Consider the following 19,410-nt stretch of genomic DNA (forward strand, 5'->3'; position numbering starts at 1 on the left):
TGAGGCTGCCAAGAGGGAAGCAGCAGGCTCAGAGCTGCAGCCCAGGTGGGAACAGAGCCTGGCTGGGCATCTCCATGGGCCCTTCTGGGCTCTCCCTGTGGGTTTGGGGAGCTCTGGACCCTCAGGGTGCCCCCTCTGCACCCTGGCTGTCCCTCAGAGGGCAGCCCAAGCCCTGGTGTCCATTCTGGGGGTATCCCCACCCCTGGGTTTGTTCTGTGCCATGCCCAGGCCCCAGTGCTGCCTTTGGGTGCCCCCAACCCCTGGCTGTGCCTGTCTGGGCCCCCCAGATCCCTCCAGGAGCCTTTTGGGGTGCACAGAACCTTTCCCTGGGATTTGGTGTGTCCCAGAGCCCTGGGCTGTGCACTCTGCAGTGTGTGAGCAGAGCCTGGGGCAGTTGTGCATCCTCCTCCCTCTGGCTGTGGAGCCCCCAGGGGAGGCACCAGGAGCACTCCCTTGGAGGGGCTGAGGGGGCAGAACTGGCTCAGCCACACTCAGGTCTCAGAAGGGCACAAACCATCAGAGCCCCAGGAGGGAGCACAGAGTCATTTCTGAGGGCTGGGCACGACCCCATGTTACAGGGGACAGTGTAAAACTGCTGAGCCCAGGGAAGGTGCCTGGCTGTTCCCACTGAACTTTGTATTTTTGGGGCTTCCACCCCTGATGGATCCAGACTGTGACCATCACTTGGACACTGAAATTGCAGTAACCAAGTCTTGTCATCCATGGGTGGTGAGACCTTTCCTCTCCTCTCTCTACTCTGACCCTTTCTTTTTTTTTTTCTTTCTTTTCCTCCTGTATTTTCTAAAGTGTTATTTTTATACTTTTATATTGGTCTATTTCTAAAGGAAATAACTAAAATGGCTACATAGGTGACTTCCATTGCAACCAAAGTGTGACATAATAAATGTGACATATAAAAAAATATATATGGATGTGTGTGTGTGTGCAAACAGCAATCATTCAGTGTCCTGTCCTCCATCCCTAACCCATTGAAGCCAGTCAGCCTGATGGGATGGAGAAGTCCAATTTTAGGGAAAATTGGGTTATCCCACCTCAGAGGTGCCTTGGCACAGCTCCCTCAGTTCTCCCTCACCTCACAGCAAAATGGGCAATTTTCCACAACCCTCCAGGGCCCAAAACCACCACAGCACTTGAGGTGGGACCTCCCCAGTGCTGGAAGCATCAGCCAGGGCAGAAAATGCAGAGCTCCAGTGGTGACAGGGGCCATGGTGCAGATCCAGAAGTGAGGGAAGTGCTGGGGTTTGTGTTGGTGGGCACTGAGAGGAGCACAGGGCAGGGCCTCGTTCTTCTGCCTGATGCCCAACCACTCCCAGCGAGGAATGTTCTGCACACTGGGAGCACAGGGAGCAGGAGGATTCACCGTGATCCTGCCCACAGCACTTTGCACAGTCGTGGCTGTTAGGAAAATTAACCCACAAGCACCAGAGGTTTGTGTCCAAACAGGAGACAGAGGAGTCCTTTGGCTTCATTCCAATCAAGGCAGAGGCCATGGGGCATCCCCTGGGGTCTCTCCAGTTTTGGAGGACACAGCCTCCTTTTTATCCCAATTTCCAGCCACATTTCCCTTCTCTCTTTCCCCATTTCTGAGGTACTTGAGAGGTGCCTCCAGATGCATCAGAGAATTCCTGGGAACATTCATCCTGTGCAGCTTTTGTGGGTCCAGTGCATTTATCACCCTCAGTCTAAGGAGAGCCTGCAACCTGCTGCTCCAATAAACTGCACTGCTGCTGAATTTCTGCTTGTGACATTCCCACTGGATGTGACCAGACCTGCCAAGTGGAACTGGCTCCTACCAGGAATTCAGCCCTGCTGCTCCCAGCCCCTCTGATCCCTCAGGATGACCTTATTGCTCTGTACAGCTCCCTGAAGGAGGTTGTGCACAGGTGGGGTAGGTCTGTTCCACCAGGCAGCACTGACAGAACCAGAGGACACAGACTCAAGCTGTGGCAGGGAAGGGATAGGTTGGATATTGGGAAGAAATTTTTTATTATTAAAGAATAATAAAGTACTGGAATGCTCTTCCCAGGGAGGTGGTAGAATCACCACCTCTGGATGTGTTTACAAAAAGCCTGGCCATGGCCCTTGGTGCTACAGTCTAGGTGAGGTGTTAGGGCACAGGTTGGACTCGATGGTCTGGGAGGTCTCTTCCAACCTCATCATTCTGGGATTCTGGGATTCTGGGATTCTGGGATTCTGTTTGTTTTCTGCCAAATTCCTAACTCACAGCAGTTATCAGTGTAACAGGATCTGTGTAAATCATTCTAAATCAATTTCCATCCGATTTCCCAGCCCTCAGCAGTGGCTGTGGGAGACTCCTCGGAAAGGGCAGTGCCTGGGTGGGGGCAGCCCCTCAAAATGAGGGGTGCAGCTCCTTCCCCTGCAGGGTGAGGCCTGGGTAGGGGGGTGTCTGTGTGGGGCTCTGCAGCCCCTTGATGACACACGTGAGGTCACAGTGGGACATTCTGCCTCCATGGAACCACAGCACCCTCTGCCCCGAGACTCAGAGAGCAGCCCAGCTGTGGTGCCCTGCTGTCCCACCAGGCCTCCCCTCCTGAGGCCATGGTGGGATGGACAAGAAGAAAGAAAAAGGCCGGGCAGGAGGAGCTGCAGCCACCACACAGCTTTTCTCTGGCTTCTTCCTCGCGCTGTCTCCAGATCTGGTGTACTTCCACAAGGATGGTAAAGCCTGGCGTCCTCCTGCCCGGGGCTGGGAATGTGTTGGTGGCTTTGCCCAGGGCGAGGGTCCCTTTGGAGAGGGGGATCTGACATTGGGAAAGTGAAGGGAGGATGATGAACTGAACTTCACAACTTCAGCACGGCTCTTTCTCCTCTTGTGACAGAAATCATCAAAGTTTGGGATTGTGTGTCTGAGATCTACCGCCAGGACCTGCTGCTGAAGAAGGTGGGGCTGGCTTCCTCATGGTGCTCCCTCCGACCGTGGGGGTTTCCTGATCCTTCCCCGTCCTGTCTGGCCCTCACCAGCCCGGGGGACAGAAGGTGTCCCAGACAGACCCTGCATTTTAGTCAGAGACCCATTGTGAGCAAGAGGTCAGGCGGTGCTTGAGTAGAAGAACAGTGGATTTCCTCTTTGGAGCCTTCCCCAGGATGGCTGGGAAGGAGGGACACCCTCTTTTCCAGCCATCCTGGGCCTTCCTGCACTCCTTGGGCCGTCCCAGGCTCTGGGGGTGTCTCTTGCACCCTGCAGATCCTGGAGAGGAGGGAGTGAGGAGCATTTGGAGTGAAAGGCTCTCCTCCAAAGCTCTCCTGGGGCTCCATCTCAGCCCTTGGAGCTGCAGGGGTGGAAAGGCCACAGATCACCCTTGGCCTTCCCTCCTGTTTGCCCTCTGATTGCCTGCTTTTGCTTCCAGAGAGTTGGGCTGATGGGCCTGGGTACCATCCACATTATGAAAAAGCCCATCTGGCATGGAGAAGGGGAAGGTTTCATGGCAGACACCCCGGAGTTTGAGCTGAACAAGCCTCTTCTGATGGGGAAGAATCTCCTCCATGGGCAAAGCCCTGTGACTGGTGAGATGAGCCCTCCAGCCCTGTGCTCCCTTGGGACATGGATGGGTCCCTGCAGGGCTCTCTGGGTGCCCACGGCGTGCTGGCTGCTGCTGGAGAGCTCCTGGAGGTGTTTCTGAGGATCTCCTGGCACCCAAGGGACTGATGGTCCCCACCACCTTGATGAACTTCCCCCTTGGGAAGGCAGGAAGCAGCACTGCTGCTGGCTCCTGCAGGTTCTGTGGGGCTGGGGCACGGTGGCTGGGCTGGGGCTCATGGCACAACATCAGGACATTTGCTGCTGGCTGAAGAGCCACGGTGGTGGGAGGGGGCTGGTGGGCTCTCAGGGGGCCTCAGAAGGGCTGAGTGAGTGACTTTGTGCTGGCTGGTTTCCCCACAGGGCTCTCCAAGGCCGACGAGCTGGTCTGTGCTGAGGTGGCCTTGCGCCTGCACAAGCCCAAAGCCACCATTGTCACGTGCATCCAGGCCACCCTGAAGATCTGTGAGTGGGCACTGGCAAGTGGGCAGAACCTGGACTTTGTGTTCAAGGACCTCGGCGTGCTGGCGTGCCGTGGCAAGCACGTGGCCATGAGGTTCTTTGAGGGCTTGGTCCGAGAGGTGGCTCGCTCCCAGTGCCTGGCAGAAGGTCTGCTCCAGGTGAGTCTGGTGTGAGCTTCATGTGCCTCAAACTCCTGGGGACACGGCCGTGGGCAGCTCTCCATGCTCCTGGGAGCTGAGCCTGCTGTCCTGCTGCCAGGGGATCAGCCCTGGGTTTGGCTGCTGTGGAGGTGCTGCTGGCGTGGCCTTGCTGTCCCAAAGTGCTGAGGTGGTGGAGATGCTCATGGATTTGGGACAGTGTAGGTGATAGTGGCACCCTGGAAAATGCTAAGATAAACTCTGAAATGTCAAGCCTTGTGTTCTGCCTGCATAAGTAGTATAATTGCTAGCTGAAATGATTGTTTAGCAATTAAAATAATTGTTGTATAATCATAAGAAGAACAATGAGAAACTGTACGTTCCTAGTCTAAGGTGGCCATGCTTGGCTGAAATCTATGTATACTATAGAACAATGTAAGTTTAATAATTAACATTATATAAAGTTATATAACGATAGAATATAAAAGCATATCCATCCTGAACCTATGTCAGAGTCAGATTTGGGTCTGTACCCCTGACACCCAGAGCTCTTCAATAAAAGCACCTGCATGGAACCATTTCTTGTGATTATGTGTTCCTGAACGCTGACATAGAGGCACAGGGGGGTGGAGAGAGAGCTGGGGCTGGGGGCTGGGAGTGGAAGAGGGGTTTGTGCCCTGTGAACAGCAGGTGAACCCCCTGTGGATCCTGCCCTGTCTCTGTCCCTGTTGCAGTCACCAAATCTGAAGCTGTTAACCATAGCCCACCTGGAAAAGGACATTTCCCAGATTCCTCCTGGAGGTGTCTTTGTGCTGCCACAGTGAGTGCAAGGGTTTCTGTACAGCAACACCTTTGGGTCCTGGCTTCTCCCATGTGGGAGGAACCCTTGGATGTATTTAATTTTGGAGGTGGAATTGAAATTGTCCATGGGCCATTCTGGCTTCTCTGGGGAGCGTCTTCAGGTGGATTCCCTTGGGAAGAGGAACTGCTTTACCTTCCCAGCTCAGTGGGAAAGGCCCTGGAGGCACAGCTGGGGGCTCTGGAGCAGAGAGCTCCACCAGCTCCTTCCTCTGAGAGCCAGCAGGCCCCAGGTGCTGGGATGCTCTCTGTCACTGAGGGTTTGTTTCTCTGGAAAGCCTCTCTGACAAGAGGGATCCCAGGCCTGGCTGAGAGGAGCCCTGTGGAGGGAGGGAGACTCTCCTGCCCCTGCTCCAATGTCATATTTCCTTTGGAAAACTGGTGACCTGGGAGCAGCTTCTTCCCAGAGGCTGCCAAGGACTCTGCTGCCTTCCTCAAACTGGTGCCACCCCTTTCTTTGCAGCTTTGTGCAGGCAGATGGGACAGCCCAGCCACACCCTGTGAGTGCTTTCCTCCTGGACACTGCCCCAGCAAGCAGAGCCAGGACCAAGCCCCAAACAACGCCAGGTACCTTCCCTCCTGGGAACTGGCATCCTCCATGCCAAAGGGAATCCTGCCTCCCGCCAGAAAATTGTCCAGCAGGTCCCTCCTTCTCTGACTGGGGACCCAAGGAAGCAGTGGGACAGGAGCATGGAGCAGGACAGCCCTCAGGGAGGGGGCTGGGCTGGGACAGGGGGGCTGGGAGATCCCTCGTGCCCAAAGCTTTCTGGAGAGGCTGCTGAGAGGAGCTTCCTCTTTTTCTTCTTCAGGGAACCTTCCCAGCCACCTCCTTCGTCCTCACCTTCCTCCAAGGCGGATATATGATTTGAAGGAGATGGGAAGAGAAAAGAAGAAGGCTGATGGAGGAGTGCAGAGAGGGAGGTGAGAGCCTGGGAGAGGCTTTGGGTAATTCCATGCTCCTGTTGGTGATTCCCTGACTTCTGGGACCCAGGCTGGGCCCTCCCAGGGGGCTCCCCTGTTGGGAGAGACCCTCCTGGAGGGGTCTTGTGTCAGGAAAGAGAGACCCACTGGATTCTTTGGGTCTTCAGGTTCTGGTTTATTGTTATCTTATCTAAAGTTTTGCACGCTGTCCACATCAGGCTCAGCATGCTGGAAAAGCACCTCAAAAATGCCCAACAATCTCTTGGTCCAAGGGCTTGTGAGACTGAACTGTCCAATGAAGAGCTGACACCTGGATTATTTTTCCTTTTAACCCAAGAACTGATCCCACAGAGCTGCAGTGCAGACTTTTCTGCCCAATTCCAAAATGCCACCCAAACCCATGGAGAAGGAGGAAGAAGAAGCATGAAGAAGAAACCCAGGACAGCACCCTGTGCCCTCCACCTTGCTGCCATCCACAACATCCTAAAAACCCCAAACCCTCAATTTCTCACCCAGTGACACACCTGCACTGCTCTCTAGAATCTATTGCACACTTCTGTGGGTTCCAGTCTCTCCTGAAGTCTGGGAAACTTTCTCCATGGATGAGGGTCAGAGTCAGTGCTGCCCTGGGGGTCAGGGCACCCCAGAGCAGACACAGAAATATTCCTGTGTCCTGGGTTCCCACACTCCTGGACAGGTGTGAGGAGCTGTCACCTTTGGCCATGCTGCCTGTACTTATGGAGAGCAGACCTGGGCACATGCCCAAGGCTTGGCCCTTCCCAGGGCATGGGAAGTGGGCAGCAGTGTTTTGGAGAGGTTTTGGAGAAGAGGCTGTCTCTGTTCTCAGACAGAATACTTGTGTGGGTGTTTGCAGTTTGCTGCTTCCAGCTGAGAGCTCTGTGAGGAAGGGCAGAGCCACCAAGGAGATGGAAGAGCCCAAATCTGGGCTGGCAGCTCCCACCAGGCAGGGAAAAGGTGCCCAGGTATGTTATGTGGATGGAGGATCATGTCCTGCCTCACTGCAGGGAGGCTGTTGAGAGGATCCCTTTGGATCTGTCCATTCTGGGATGTCTTTTGGGCCCTCCATTCAGTCCTGGGAATTACTTCACCCTTCTGTGCTGTGCTGCCAGGAATCTTCCTCTGAGCAGAACCTCTCTGGTGTCCAGACTCCTTCAGGAAGCAGAGGGTCACTGCCAGGAACTCTGGGGGAGAGAGGAGGGATCCAAAGTGTCCCTTGGGTCGTGGGCTGCAGGATGGGACTCTGATTGTTGCCAAAACGTCTGAGCTGCCTTCCCTTTGCTTCATGAAACAGCTCCCAGCCCTGGCGGAGCGGAGGAGCCTGAGGAAGGCTGCTGCATTCTCTCCTGGAAGGTTTGAAAGGCTGAGGAAGGAGAGAGTGGCTGCTGTGGCAGGGGTGGCTGCTGCTTTGTCCCCAGAAGGGGCACGGGAGGAGAAGGCACCGTCCCCTCGCAGGAGGACACCACAGCCAAGGTCTGAGTGTGGCAGTCAGGGCTGGGGGTGTTGAGCAGGCAGGAGGGACCCCTGTAGGATCTGGGGAGTGGAGCCCTGAGCTCTGGGCTGGATCTGGTCCCTGGACACCCCCTGGCGTGGGCATGCCCTGGGCTAGCCCCTGGTGTCCCACGCTGAGGGGTGGTGGGGCCCAAGGGACACAGGAGCAGCAGGGGCTGGGCCAGGCAGGGCTCCAGCCAGGGACTGAGAGGGGAATCTGTGCCTGTCTTGCAGGACCCCACGGGCAAAGCAGGTGCTGCTCAATCTGCAGCCCTACAAAGTGTCCAGGGAGCAGTGCATGAAGGCCTTGCAGATGAACCAGCTCCGGAAATGGTCCAAGGACGACTCGCTCGGTGAGCAGGGGGTGCCTCCCCTCTGCAGGCACTGGGGGCACCTCCTGGGCAGCACAGCCCTCCCCTGCCTGCAGCAGCCCCTGGGCAGCGCTGTCTGTGCTACCAGCTGGGTGTGGGGGTCCTGGAGCTGTCCCTGAACCAGGCCAGCCCCAGGGACAGCCCCAGGGGATAGGCCCCGGGGACAGCCCCAGGGATAGCCCCAGGGGACAGCCCCAGGGACAGCCCCAGGGACAGCCCAGGGACAGCCCCAGGGATAGGCCTCAGGGACAGCCCCAGGGCACAGCCCCAGGTGACAGCCCCAGGGGACAGCCCCAGGGACAGCCCCAGGGCACATCCTCAGGTGACAGCCCCAGGGGACAGCCCCAGGCAGCACAGGGGACACAGGGGGTTTCCTCTGCTCTCTGGCCTGGCCTCTCCCAGGTCTTGGGCTGGTGGGGCTGGGTTTGCAGGGCAGGGGTGTCTGGGAGACCACAGAACCTCCAGGAGCAGACCTGGTCTCTGTCCTCCTCCCTGCACCTCCTGAATCCTGAGCAGCTTCTGGATCTGACCTGAGCTTGGTGAAGAAGCTGAACGTCCATGAAGGGACAAGACCAGAACTGTGACATGGGGCAGCCACATGGCACCATGGAAAAAGGAATAAAGACCTAGGAAGCCATCACCTTGGTGTGTGAATTGCTGCTCCACACCAGAGACAGCCCCTGGCTGGGACAAGAGTGTTTGGTGATCCAGCTGGGACTGGTGGACAACTCCAGTCACAGAATCCCAGGACAGGTGAGGTTGGAAGGGACCCACTGGTCCTGCCTTGCTGCTCTAGCAGGGCCATCCCAGAGCACATGGCACAGGACTGTGCCTGGATGGGTCTGGAATATCCCCAGTGAGGGGAACTCCACCCCCTGTTCTGGGCTCCATCCCTGCACAGCAAAGAAACTCCTCTGCCTCCAGTGAAAATTCTGCCTCTGCTGGAACTTCCTGGGCAGCAGTTCCTGCCCCTTCCCTTCGTGCCATCCCTGGGCCTCCTGGAGCTCTCACAGGGACAAACAGGGATGGGGGCCCCTCTCAGCTGGGTCTGCTCTGGAGGCTGCACAGCCCCAGGCCCCCCAGCCTTTCCTCGGCAGGGAGATGCTCCAGGCCCTCCATCACCTCCACTGGCCCAGGAGCTCCACTCCCTCCTGTCCCGAGGAGTCCAGAACTGGACACAGCACTCCAGATGTGCCTCCCAGGCTGGCCAGAGTGGCAGGAGCACTCCTGACCTGCTGGCAATGCTCTTCCTGATGCCCCCTGGATCCCATTAGTCTCCTGGGCTCCTCTGGCACTCTGCTGGCTCAGGGACACCTCACTGCCTCCTGGACCCTCAGGTGCTTCTCTGCAGAGCTCCTCCAGCAGCTCACCCTCACCCTGTGCTGGTGCCTCCACGGGTGCAGAGCCTGCATTTCCCTTGCTGAGCTCCAGAAGGTTCTTCCTGCCCATCTCCTCTGTTCAGGTCCCTCTGGGGCTGCACAGCCCTCAGGGCTGTTGGGGCTGGGCCAGGTCATCAGTCCCAGGTGTTCACTCTGTGAAAAGTGATTTTGGCAGGAGGGGATCATGAGAACCAACTCATGGCCACTGAGTCCAGACCCACTGACTCCAAAGATGGACAAGACTGGTGGAATAATTAGTGTGAGATGGGAGACAGTCATTTAGTCAGTAGAAGATAGAATATTAATTAGAGATCAATGTAACATGCAGCCAATGAATTTTGGGGCCTTTGTGTGCTAAAATGTACAAATAACATAAAGGTTCACTGGTACTGGAACGGGAACCTCACTCTCTTTCACTCTCTTACCCTCCTGACTCTTCCTCGCCCTCTCATCCTCTTTACCACGCTCTTGCCTTTCCCTCTTTCCCACTCCCTTCTCTCAGCCCTGCTCCAGCTGTGCCTGGCAGCTCCCAGCAGGGCCCTGCCCCCAGGCCCTTTGCAATAAACCCCCAGTTCCAAGCCCTGGCTCCAGAGATCTCTGGTGTCCGTCTGTCCTGACCGTCCTGCTCCCGCCCCAGCTCACGTGTGGGACCTCGTGACATTCCCAAGGAGCCATTCCCAGCATGGCCAGGTCCTCCAGGATGGCCCCATCCTTTGGCTGTGCCACCTGCCAGCAGGACAAGGGTGTGCCCACCTGCCCTGAGGTGTCCCTGCTGTCCAGGGCAGGGCCCTGGGGCCCCACTGGACACAGAACCACTGACCTCAGCTCTCTCTGCCTCTGCTGGCCCAGGGACACCTCTCCAAAACTGCCTCCTTGGGCTCTCCCCAAGGCTGGGTTTGGTAACCTTGTTTGTTTTCAATCTTAACAATCTTCTGCTTCCCTCCGTGCCTCCTTGGTCTTAAACTTAATTAAGTTTCCACCAAGCTGCACTCAGGACTTGACAGGTTGAGGATAAACCAGGTTTTGGAGAAGAAAATGGTTGTAAAAATTCCCAAGCATGTGGGAAATGAAATGTTCTCAGAGGAGATTTTTGCTGTTCCACCCTTGACCCACGTTAAAGCGATTAAGGGCAGAGGCCTGAGCTGCTGTGGGCTTGCAAATGCTGTTGGCTGCTGGCCAGGGCAGCAGAAAGCAGAGAAATCATTAAAGGAAAGGAAACAGGCTTGTTTTGTTGGAATAAAGATCATTGTTTTGTTGGAATAAAGATCACTGTTTTGTTGGAATAAAGATCATTCCAGTACAAATTTTGTGTGTGCAGGCAGGTGGAAAGGAGAGCAGCAAAGTCTTCCAGCTGACATTCTGCATTGTCAGCTCAGCTTCAACTCCACAGCAATTTGGGTTGTACTGAATCAGAAAAGTCCCACTCCCTCCCTGCCTCCAAGCCCCTGGCTGGGGACCTGGCTGCTTTGGATTCTGGAATTTTACACAAAGCAGAAAGATGATTTCCACTGCAATGGGAGCAATAATTTGGGTTGCAGCAAGCCCTGGAGCCTTTGGGGCATGAAACACTGCTGAGGCTGAGGAAGGTGCTCAGGGGGTGACTGTTGCCCTCTCCTGTTCTGCTGGGATCAGGAACACTGTTCTCCTGGTGTCCCTGTTAATCCAAATCCACACAGTCCCAGAAATCTTTTCCAGAACTGAGGACCTGAGCTTGCTGTCAGAAGGGAGCTGGGGCACGCTGGCCCTCCTCCATCCGTGTGACATCTGTGTGTGTTCCACATCAGCAGGGGAGTCACAGAGAAATGCATTCATTCCTGGCAGCCTTTGCCCCATGACACCCCCTGCACCTTTTAACTCTTTCATGCCCTTTAATTGGGGGCTGCAAAGAGCAGAGAGGACATTTTACAGCTGGGCATCTGCAGGCACAGCCTGGGCTTCTCTGCCTTGGTCCTCAGCGCTCTCCAAAGCCCTGACAGGAGAGGGATCACCAAGGACAGGACCAGGGGAAATGGCCTCATTGTGTTTGGGTTCCCCCAGATAAGGCAGGAGTGATGAATTTGACTTCGTGTTCTCAGAAATCTAATTTATTATTTCATGATACTATGTTACATAAAAGAATACTGAACTTTACTAAAGGATACAGAAAGGATACAGACAGAAGGCTGAAAAGATAATAATGAAAACGTGTGACTCTTTTCAGAGCCCTGACAGAGCTTGGCTCTAATTGGCCAAAGAGTGAAAACAGCTCCCAGCAGAATGCAATGGAACAATCACCTGTGGGTGAACAATCTCCAAACACATTCCAAGGGAGCAAAACTCAGGAGAAGCAATCAGACAATTATTGATTTCCTTTTTCTCTGAGGCTTCTCAGCTTCCCAGGAGAAAAATCCTGAGCAAAGGGATTTTTCCAGAAAATGTGAATGCCACATATTGTGCCAGGGGAGCTTTGGGTTGGATGTTGGGGAAATCTCTCTGTGGAAAGGGTGGGCAGGCACTGACAGGGGCTGCCCAGGCCAGTGGTGAAGTCAATGGTCCAAAAAGGCATTTTTGAACATTGTAATGTTCAAAAAAGCACTGGAAATGTTCAAAAAAGGCATTTTTTGACGTGGCATTTGGGGACAAGGTTAATGGTGAACAACCAACCACCAGATCCTGGGTTGATGGTTGGACTCCTCAGTCTTAGAGGGCTTCACAGAACCAGAAAGTTGTTTAGGTTGGAAAATCCCTTTATTAAATCCAACTGTTCCTCCAGCACAGAGAGATCCACCTTGTCCCTGGTGTCACATCCACATCAACAATCTTTCAGAGGCCTTCTCCACCTTTAACCATTCCCTGACTATGTGATTACACTCCTGGTTCCTGGGACCCCCAGAACAGACAACTGACTGGAACAGGTTTTATTCTATCTTCTTCCAATCTTCTTTTTTCACTCCCATTTCTGCAGGAAGTGGCCAGAATTCTGGGGACTTCCAGCTGTTGCCTGAGCTCAGTCCCCACCTCTGGTGTGTTTGCTGTGGTTTGCAATGTTTTGCCTGCCTGTGTCACGGGCAGTGCCTCAAAGAGGGAGCGACTCGTAAACGCCAGGATGTGCCAGGGTGTGCCTGGCCAGCTGCACCCCTGAGCAGATAACTGAGAGTCCCCTCAGGGTTTATGACATGCCAATAGAAAGTCTGGATTAATGGATTACCAGCATCGTGCTGGAGGAAGTCTTTATAAAGCTCTGACTGCTGGGCACTCTGAGAGCTCAGGGGAAGAGGGAAAGTCTGAGAGACACAAAAAAGGCCAAAGAAAGGCAGAGGAAATAAAATCTGTCCAGTTCAGGGGAGGCTTGGCTTTGCAGGCACCATGAAAAGCTTTCTTTCCTGGGCAGTCCTGGCAGTCCTTGTCCTGGTGCACCTCTCCCAGGCAGTCTATGTTCAGGTGAGTTTTTTTCTCTTTCATTTGTCGTTATTACAAATTCAACAAAGTGATGATGTTTTTAAAACCTCTGCTTGCAACAGGAATCTTGAACTGAATTAACAGATCTGAATTTTTGCTTTGCTCTGCCTTGATTTCCACCTGTATCTCCCCATGCTCTGGGTTTTCCTTCTGTAAAACCCTTCAGGTATCACTCAGTGCTGCTGCTGTTTATTTACCTTCTCCAGCCACATCTCTGCCCTGAAATCCCTGAGGTGTTTCATGCCCAGAATTTTCTCCCAGACCTAAAGCCACGTGCAGTGAAGGTGCTGACTTTGGAGAGTGATGCAAACAAGGTGTGAACAAAGGAGAAATTGTCTTGTGTTCCTTGGTTCTAGGCAGGAAGCTCTTTGTGGAAATGATCTGTGATTTATGGGATGGAGCCTGCAATGGAAGGGCAAAGAGCTTAGCTGGATCCAATTAAATATTAATAGGCAGAGAAGTGATTAAGGGAGCCTCTGTGAAATTTTCCAAGTACACAGCACCCATGGCTGATACTCCAGGTCCTGGTTTGAAAAGGAAGTGAGTTTTTTGGGAGATTTTGGAGTGCCAAACCATGACACACCATAGGATGTGGAAGGGGTGGGAAGGTCCTTCAGGGCCCAGCTCTGTTATTGGGAAAGCTTTGGATCTCTGTGCGCTCCTCCTGAGAGGCTGTGGGAGAGTTCAGTCTGATTGCAATGTAAACACCTTCCTCTGGGGACCAGGACAACTTGTTAAACAATTATTGACTCTCTCTGTGTGTGCAGCAGGTGTCCAGGGATCTTTGTGTCCTCTTTTTTCTCCTTTGGATGACAGAGACAGCCAGGGGTAGCAGGTTTAAGCTATTCCTTTCTCTCAAACCATTCTTCGACATTTACAGTCTCCAGAGGAGCAGACAGCTGCCTGCCCAGTGGAAAACACCCCCCTTTTCCACTTGTAGCCATAAAAAAATATTAATAAATGAGAATGGCTGCTGCTAGGTTATGTAAAAGAGTAGGAAGTGCATCTCTGGAGTCTGAGCTGGAATTCTCCTCTCATTAATCATTAAATCTGTGTTTTACCCACTGTACTTGCAGTGAACTCTGCGTGCACTGCACTCCTTTCACTGAAGTCTTTGAGCTCTGACTGATTCTTTGATTCTTCACAAAGTTGGCTTGCACTCTTCCCCCCTGAAATTGGTCCTGAGACTTCCCTTCCTTGTCCCAGAGTTTGTCAAATTTACCTCTCTCTAATACATCTTTCTTACTCGAGGTGGTTTTGTCTCTGTTTTGCTGTTCCTTTGTTGTTTTTGTCCCCAGGACCTGCAGATGTCAGGGTTTCTTCCCAGTTCCTGGTTTCTCTGAAATTGTGCCTGTAGAAATCCACACTTTTTTTTAGTTCTGTAGGTTTTTCTTCTCAGCTGTGTGAGCACAGCTGCCTTTACAGGAGAAGTGAATTTTTCACAGGCAGCCAGGGCTGATCACAGAATCAGAAAGTTGTTTAGGTTGGAAAATCCCTTTAAGATTTATTGAATCCAACTGTTCCTCCAGCACAGAGAGACCCACCTTGTCCCTGGTGTCACATCCCTGGAACACTTCCAGGGATGGTGACTCCACCACTCCCTTGGGCTGCTGATGCCAGCACCTGATTAACTTTTATAGACCATCAAGGTCAGAAAAGATCTCTAAGATCCTTGAGGTCAACTGATAAATGAACCTGAGCAAGATCATAAACTGATTGCAAGAGGAGAGATTTTGACGTAGTAAATACGTATCCAAGGTCTGATTGGGGTTTTAAACCTTGAACACCAAAACAATGAGATACTGTAAAAACCCTCCTATGCCCCAGCCAGAACCAAAAACCCTCCAAAACCCCAGCCAGAACCAAATCCCCTCCTAAACCCCAGCCAGAACCAAATCCCCTCCTAAACCCCAGCCAGAACCAAAAACCATCCAAAACCCCAGCCAGAACCCAAAACCCTCCTAAACACCCGCATCATACCAAACACCCTCCAAAAACCCCAGCCAGAAACCAAAACCCTCCAAAAACCAACAAACGCCCAACCAACCAAATCCCCTCCAAAACCCCAGCCAGAACCAAAAACCCTCCAAAATCCCAGCCAGAACCAAATCCCCTCCCCACTGCTCTCACACCACTCCCCATGGACTCATGGTGAAACAAATGCTAATATTTGGTCTTGTGCTGTATCAGAGTCACTGCACTTTATTTCTTTGGATAAGAAGCTTTTACCTGACTCCAGAATCCCAGGATGGTTTGGGTTGGAGGGGACATTCAAGTTCATCTCATCCAAACCCTGCCCTGGGGTTGGGACCTCCCACATCCCCTTACTGACTGCACATTGGCCATGAAACCATGTTAAAACAGCAGATATAAATCAGTTTGAAAATGCTTATTTGCTTTCTAGGCCAAACTCTGAATATCTGCAGATGAGTACAGACTTTGTGCACTTGGTGAAACAGCTGCAACTTAAATCTATGACCTCAAAAAGGGGAAATCTCTCGAAACTGAGGGCATGACCCTTAACTGATGAACAGGGAGAAGCAACTAAAACACAGAGTAATATTTCTCAGAGTCTTGCCCCAGCTTCCTCAAGTTTCTGGTGTGAACTTTGAGTCAGAAGTGTTATATTTATGCTTCCAAACTCTTGTTTTTCACAGATTGTGTGAGCAAGTTTTAAATGGGCATGGGGTGGGATTGTTGGGCACCTGTGCAGGGCCAGGAGCTGGAGTCAGTGATCCCTGTGGGTCCCTTCCAACACAAGAGGTTCTGTGACTCTAAATTAATGGAAACTTTCCACAATGCCTTGGGGTGAAGGGTTTATCCCCCAGCAATGTGTGGGGTGAAAGAAGAGCTGCTTTTGTGTGCTCACACCCCGGCAGGTCACAGCCAACACCTGACATTCCCACCGCTGTGTTGGGAGAAGCAAAATAAACCCAAATAAACCCAGTGAACCAAATAAAGCCCCATTTATCCCCATTCCAGCCATGGTTTATGGATCTCTACCACACATCCCTGGAGGTGCTGGATGGAGCTGGCAGCAGCCAGCTCTAGTGGGAGGTGTCCCTGCCTGGGGCAGGGGGGAATGAGAAGAGCTTTAAGGTCCCTTCCAACCCAACCCATTCCAGGATGATGTGACATTTCCCAGTTCTCTCTTTTTAGGCTGAAGGTTCCCAGCCTGGATCTTCCTATCCCAGATTCTATGGGTCTGTCTCATGGGGATGAGCCAGGACTGAATTCTCCCTCTGTCCACTGCCTCCATTCAGCACAGGTTTTATCTTGGCTTTCTTTCAACACCATCTTTTCCCTCTGCTATTCTTTTTGGGAGAGCTCTTGGTTGAAATGGAATGGATTTGCAAAAGGCCTGGCTTCCTGACACTTCTTTGTCCTGGCTCTTCACAGGATGGAGACTTGAAATTCCCCCTGGAGTCCGTGAAGAAGCTGAAGGAGCTCATGGATGGCAACAGACACCTCAACCCTCGCATGATGGTGCCCATGGCCAGCTATTCCCCCTGCCAGGAAAAACACCTCCCCGAGGAGTTCAGGCCTGTGTGCAAGAGGGAAGATGCACCCATGATTTTCAGGAGGCTGAGTATGTCATTCATATTTCACAGTGTTCATTTTTACCACGATTTTCAACCTTAAACATTCCAGCAGCAGGAGGCAAAGCCACGGAATTGCTTCTGTGTCACTGCTAGGGCAGCTGGGAGGGTTTGTGCTGCCTTGTGCTGCCCTTTCTCCTGCCAAGGTTGGGCTCCATGAACCACCTAAGGGAAATTCCTGAGCTGAGCTGTTCCCTGGGCACATCCCACTGCTGTGGCCAGGGAAAAGTTCATCCCAAGCAGAACAATGCAATCACTGAATAGTTTGTTTGGGAGGACCTTAAATCCCATCCCATTCCACCCCTGCCATGGCAGGGACACCTTCCACCATCCCAGGCTGCCCCCAGCCCCATCCAGCCTGGCCTTGGGCACTGCCAGGGATCCAGGGGCAGCCCCAGCTGCTCTGGGCACCCTGTGCCAGGGCCTGCCCACCCTCCCAGGGAGGATTTTCCTCCCAATATCCCATCTAAATCTACCCTTCTCCAGCTTAAGCCATTCCTCCTTGCCCAAGGTCCCTCTGCCCTGGGCTGCTGCTGCAGTCCTTGCTTTGTTCAGTTATTCCATTGCAGTTATCTATGTCCAGTACAGGGGGACACTTTGGGATAAAATGCTGCCATGTCCTCTTGTCCCCTTGCTTCCACATGTTCCCCTGGCTTCCCAAGGAATTCAGGTTTGATTTCATCCCTTCAGTCAGATTTTAGCACAGCTAATTTTACTTAGAGCAGTTCTACCTGCAAGGACCTTTCCAATGATAAAGCAGGCAGGCAAAGGAGTCCCCAGGTGCTTTGGCAGGTGGCTCTGCCCTCCTGGCACCCCACTGAACCCCCTTTCTCCTGGGCAGGCCTGGCTGCTGAGGACGACCTGTGTGAGATCTGTGCCAATGCTGCCTGTGCTGGCTGCTTCTGAGGAGGTGGGAAAACCCACAAAAGACATGTCCAGCTGGGAAGTTTGTGCATTCCTGTGGCAAGATCATGTGCTTTCACCAATCAGATTCCTGGGCTTCATCTCCCACTGCAGCTGCCAGCTCTTGGGGACATTCCTGCAGTCCTGCAGCACCTGGATTCAGCAGAATCTGGATTGCAGATCTGCCAGCAAGGAGGCTGGGACTCCTCTGAGAGGTCCCAGTGCTGCAGGAGTTGGGTGACCCTGGAATGGAAATGCCCTGGGTGTCATTTCCCACTGTTTTGCCTGGGTTTGAACACACTGGGTGGAACTCAGCATCCCCTGCAGCCTTTCTAATGGCTAATATTTAGTGTCCAATAAGTAGTATCTAATCATTAATGTCATTAATGTCACAATGGCTGTGATTTGGCCTCCCCTACACACAGCATCACTGGGTTACCCCCTTTCTCAGCCCTCCTTCCCAGTGGGTGGGATCCCTTTCCCTCCCACCTGTCTGCAGGTGACACCTCTGGGTTTGCAGCAGAACTGCAAGAGGTAACTGGAGCTGAGCTCCTGGCTCCAGGAGTGCCAGGTGTGTTCTGGCTGCCAGAAATCAGCTGCTGCTTGTCCTGATTGCTGTTGATTTGGGGAATGGGTGTCGAGGAGCACAGGAACACTTCTTCTCTGGCTGGGTATCAAGGTTCTTTAAACTCTCTTGGAGAGAAAGGAATTCCAAAGTGCAGTGCCTGAATCACACGGAAATGAAAGCATTGTTGTTTATTTATTGGCGGCAAGATTGTGAGGAAATCATCTGTCCATGTTTATATGCTGTACAGGCAATAAAAAACTAGTAATAATTTGGAATTTTTTTTTGTTTATTTGTTTGTTTTGTTTGTTATTGCTGGGTTTTGGGGTGGATTTTGTTTTACAAGACTCTTTCTGCCTCCTTGCTTTTTCCCCATAAGGCATTTCATGTCTGTGGCTTTCCTGAATAAAATATATCTTTTAACAATTTTATTTTAACAATAAAATATATCTTTTAACAATGTCCTGAATTTAAAACTGTCACTGTCATGATTTCTGAAAAATCCCTTGGCCAGGATTTCTTCTCCTGGGAAGCTGAGAAGGGAAGAATGAAAACAATAATTATCTGATTGCTGCTCCTGTGTTTGGCTGCTTTGGAATGTGGTTGGAGATTGTTTATCCACCATGTGAATTGTTTTTACTTAATGACCAACCCCAGTCCAGCTGTGTCAGGACTCTGGAAGCAGTCATGAGTTTTTAATTAGTACCTTGTTACACCTTCTGTAAGTCTCCTTTCTCTATTCTTTAGTATAGCATTCTTTAATAGAATATAAGATCATAAAATAATAAATTCACCTTCTAAGAACATGGAGTCAGAGTCTCAATTCCTCCTTCGTCCTGGGGACCCAGAAAATACCACAGGAAACCAATTTGTAGTCACAGAACCACAGAACTCTTTGGGTTTCAAAATCCCTCCAGGATCACTGAGTCCAACCTGTGCCTGATCCCTCTCTGGTCACCCAGCCCAGAGCACTGAGGCCATTCCCAGCCCTTCCTTGGACACCTCCAGGGATGGGGACTCCACCACTGCCCTGGGCAGCCCCTTCCTCTTCCTGACCACACTTTCCATGAAGAGATTTCTCTTGATGTCCAGCTGTGCAAGCCCAGGGCCCAGGAATATTTCTGTGTCTGCTCTGGGGTGCCCTGACCCCCAGGGCAGCACTGACTCTGACCCTCATCCATGGAGAAAGTTTCCCAGACTTCAGGAGAGACTGGAACCCACAAAAGTGTGAAATAGATTCTAGAGAGCAGTGCAGGTGTGTCACTGGGTGAGAAATTGAGGGTTTGGGATTTTTAGGATGTTGTGGATGGCAGCAAGGTGGAGGGCACAGGGTGCTGTCCTGGGTTTCTTCTTCATGCTGCTTCTTCCTCCTTCTCCATGGGTTTGGGTGGCATTTTGGAATTGGGCAGAAAAGTCTGCACTGCAGCTCTGTGGGATCAGTTCTGGGGTTAAAAGGGAAAATAATCCAGGTGTCAGCTCTTTATTGGACAGTTCAGTCTCACAAGCCCTTGGACCAAGAGATTGTTGGGCATTTTGTGCCTTGTAATGAAAAGCTGCTGAACTCCCAGCAGTGAGACTGTTTGACTGATAAGGAATAATAAACACCTGAGTGTGAGCATGAACTGCTGTCTGAGTGCCTTCAGTCCAGAGCCAGAGACACCCACAGCTGGGACCCCCACAGCTGGGACCCCCACATCCACCCTGAGCCT

At 52.4% G+C, this 19,410-nt stretch overlaps 1 protein-coding gene across 1 annotated transcript; it reads left to right on the forward strand.

The window, feature by feature from the left end:
• Positions 1-12,438: 12,438 nt before the first annotated feature.
• On the forward strand, positions 12,439-18,163 carry LOC103820858 (guanylin-like). Its single transcript, XM_009095635.4, has 3 exons — positions 12,439-12,616; positions 16,034-16,223; positions 17,075-18,163. The coding sequence occupies exons 1-3, from the start codon at positions 12,542-12,544 to the stop codon at positions 17,137-17,139; spliced, it is 330 nt and encodes a 109-aa protein (XP_009093883.1). The 5' UTR covers positions 12,439-12,541; the 3' UTR covers positions 17,140-18,163.
• Positions 18,164-19,410: the final 1,247 nt, after the last annotated feature.

This window comes from Serinus canaria, chromosome 21 (assembly GCF_022539315.1).
Source record: "Serinus canaria isolate serCan28SL12 chromosome 21, serCan2020, whole genome shotgun sequence".
Lineage (NCBI taxonomy): Eukaryota > Metazoa > Chordata > Aves > Passeriformes > Fringillidae > Serinus > Serinus canaria.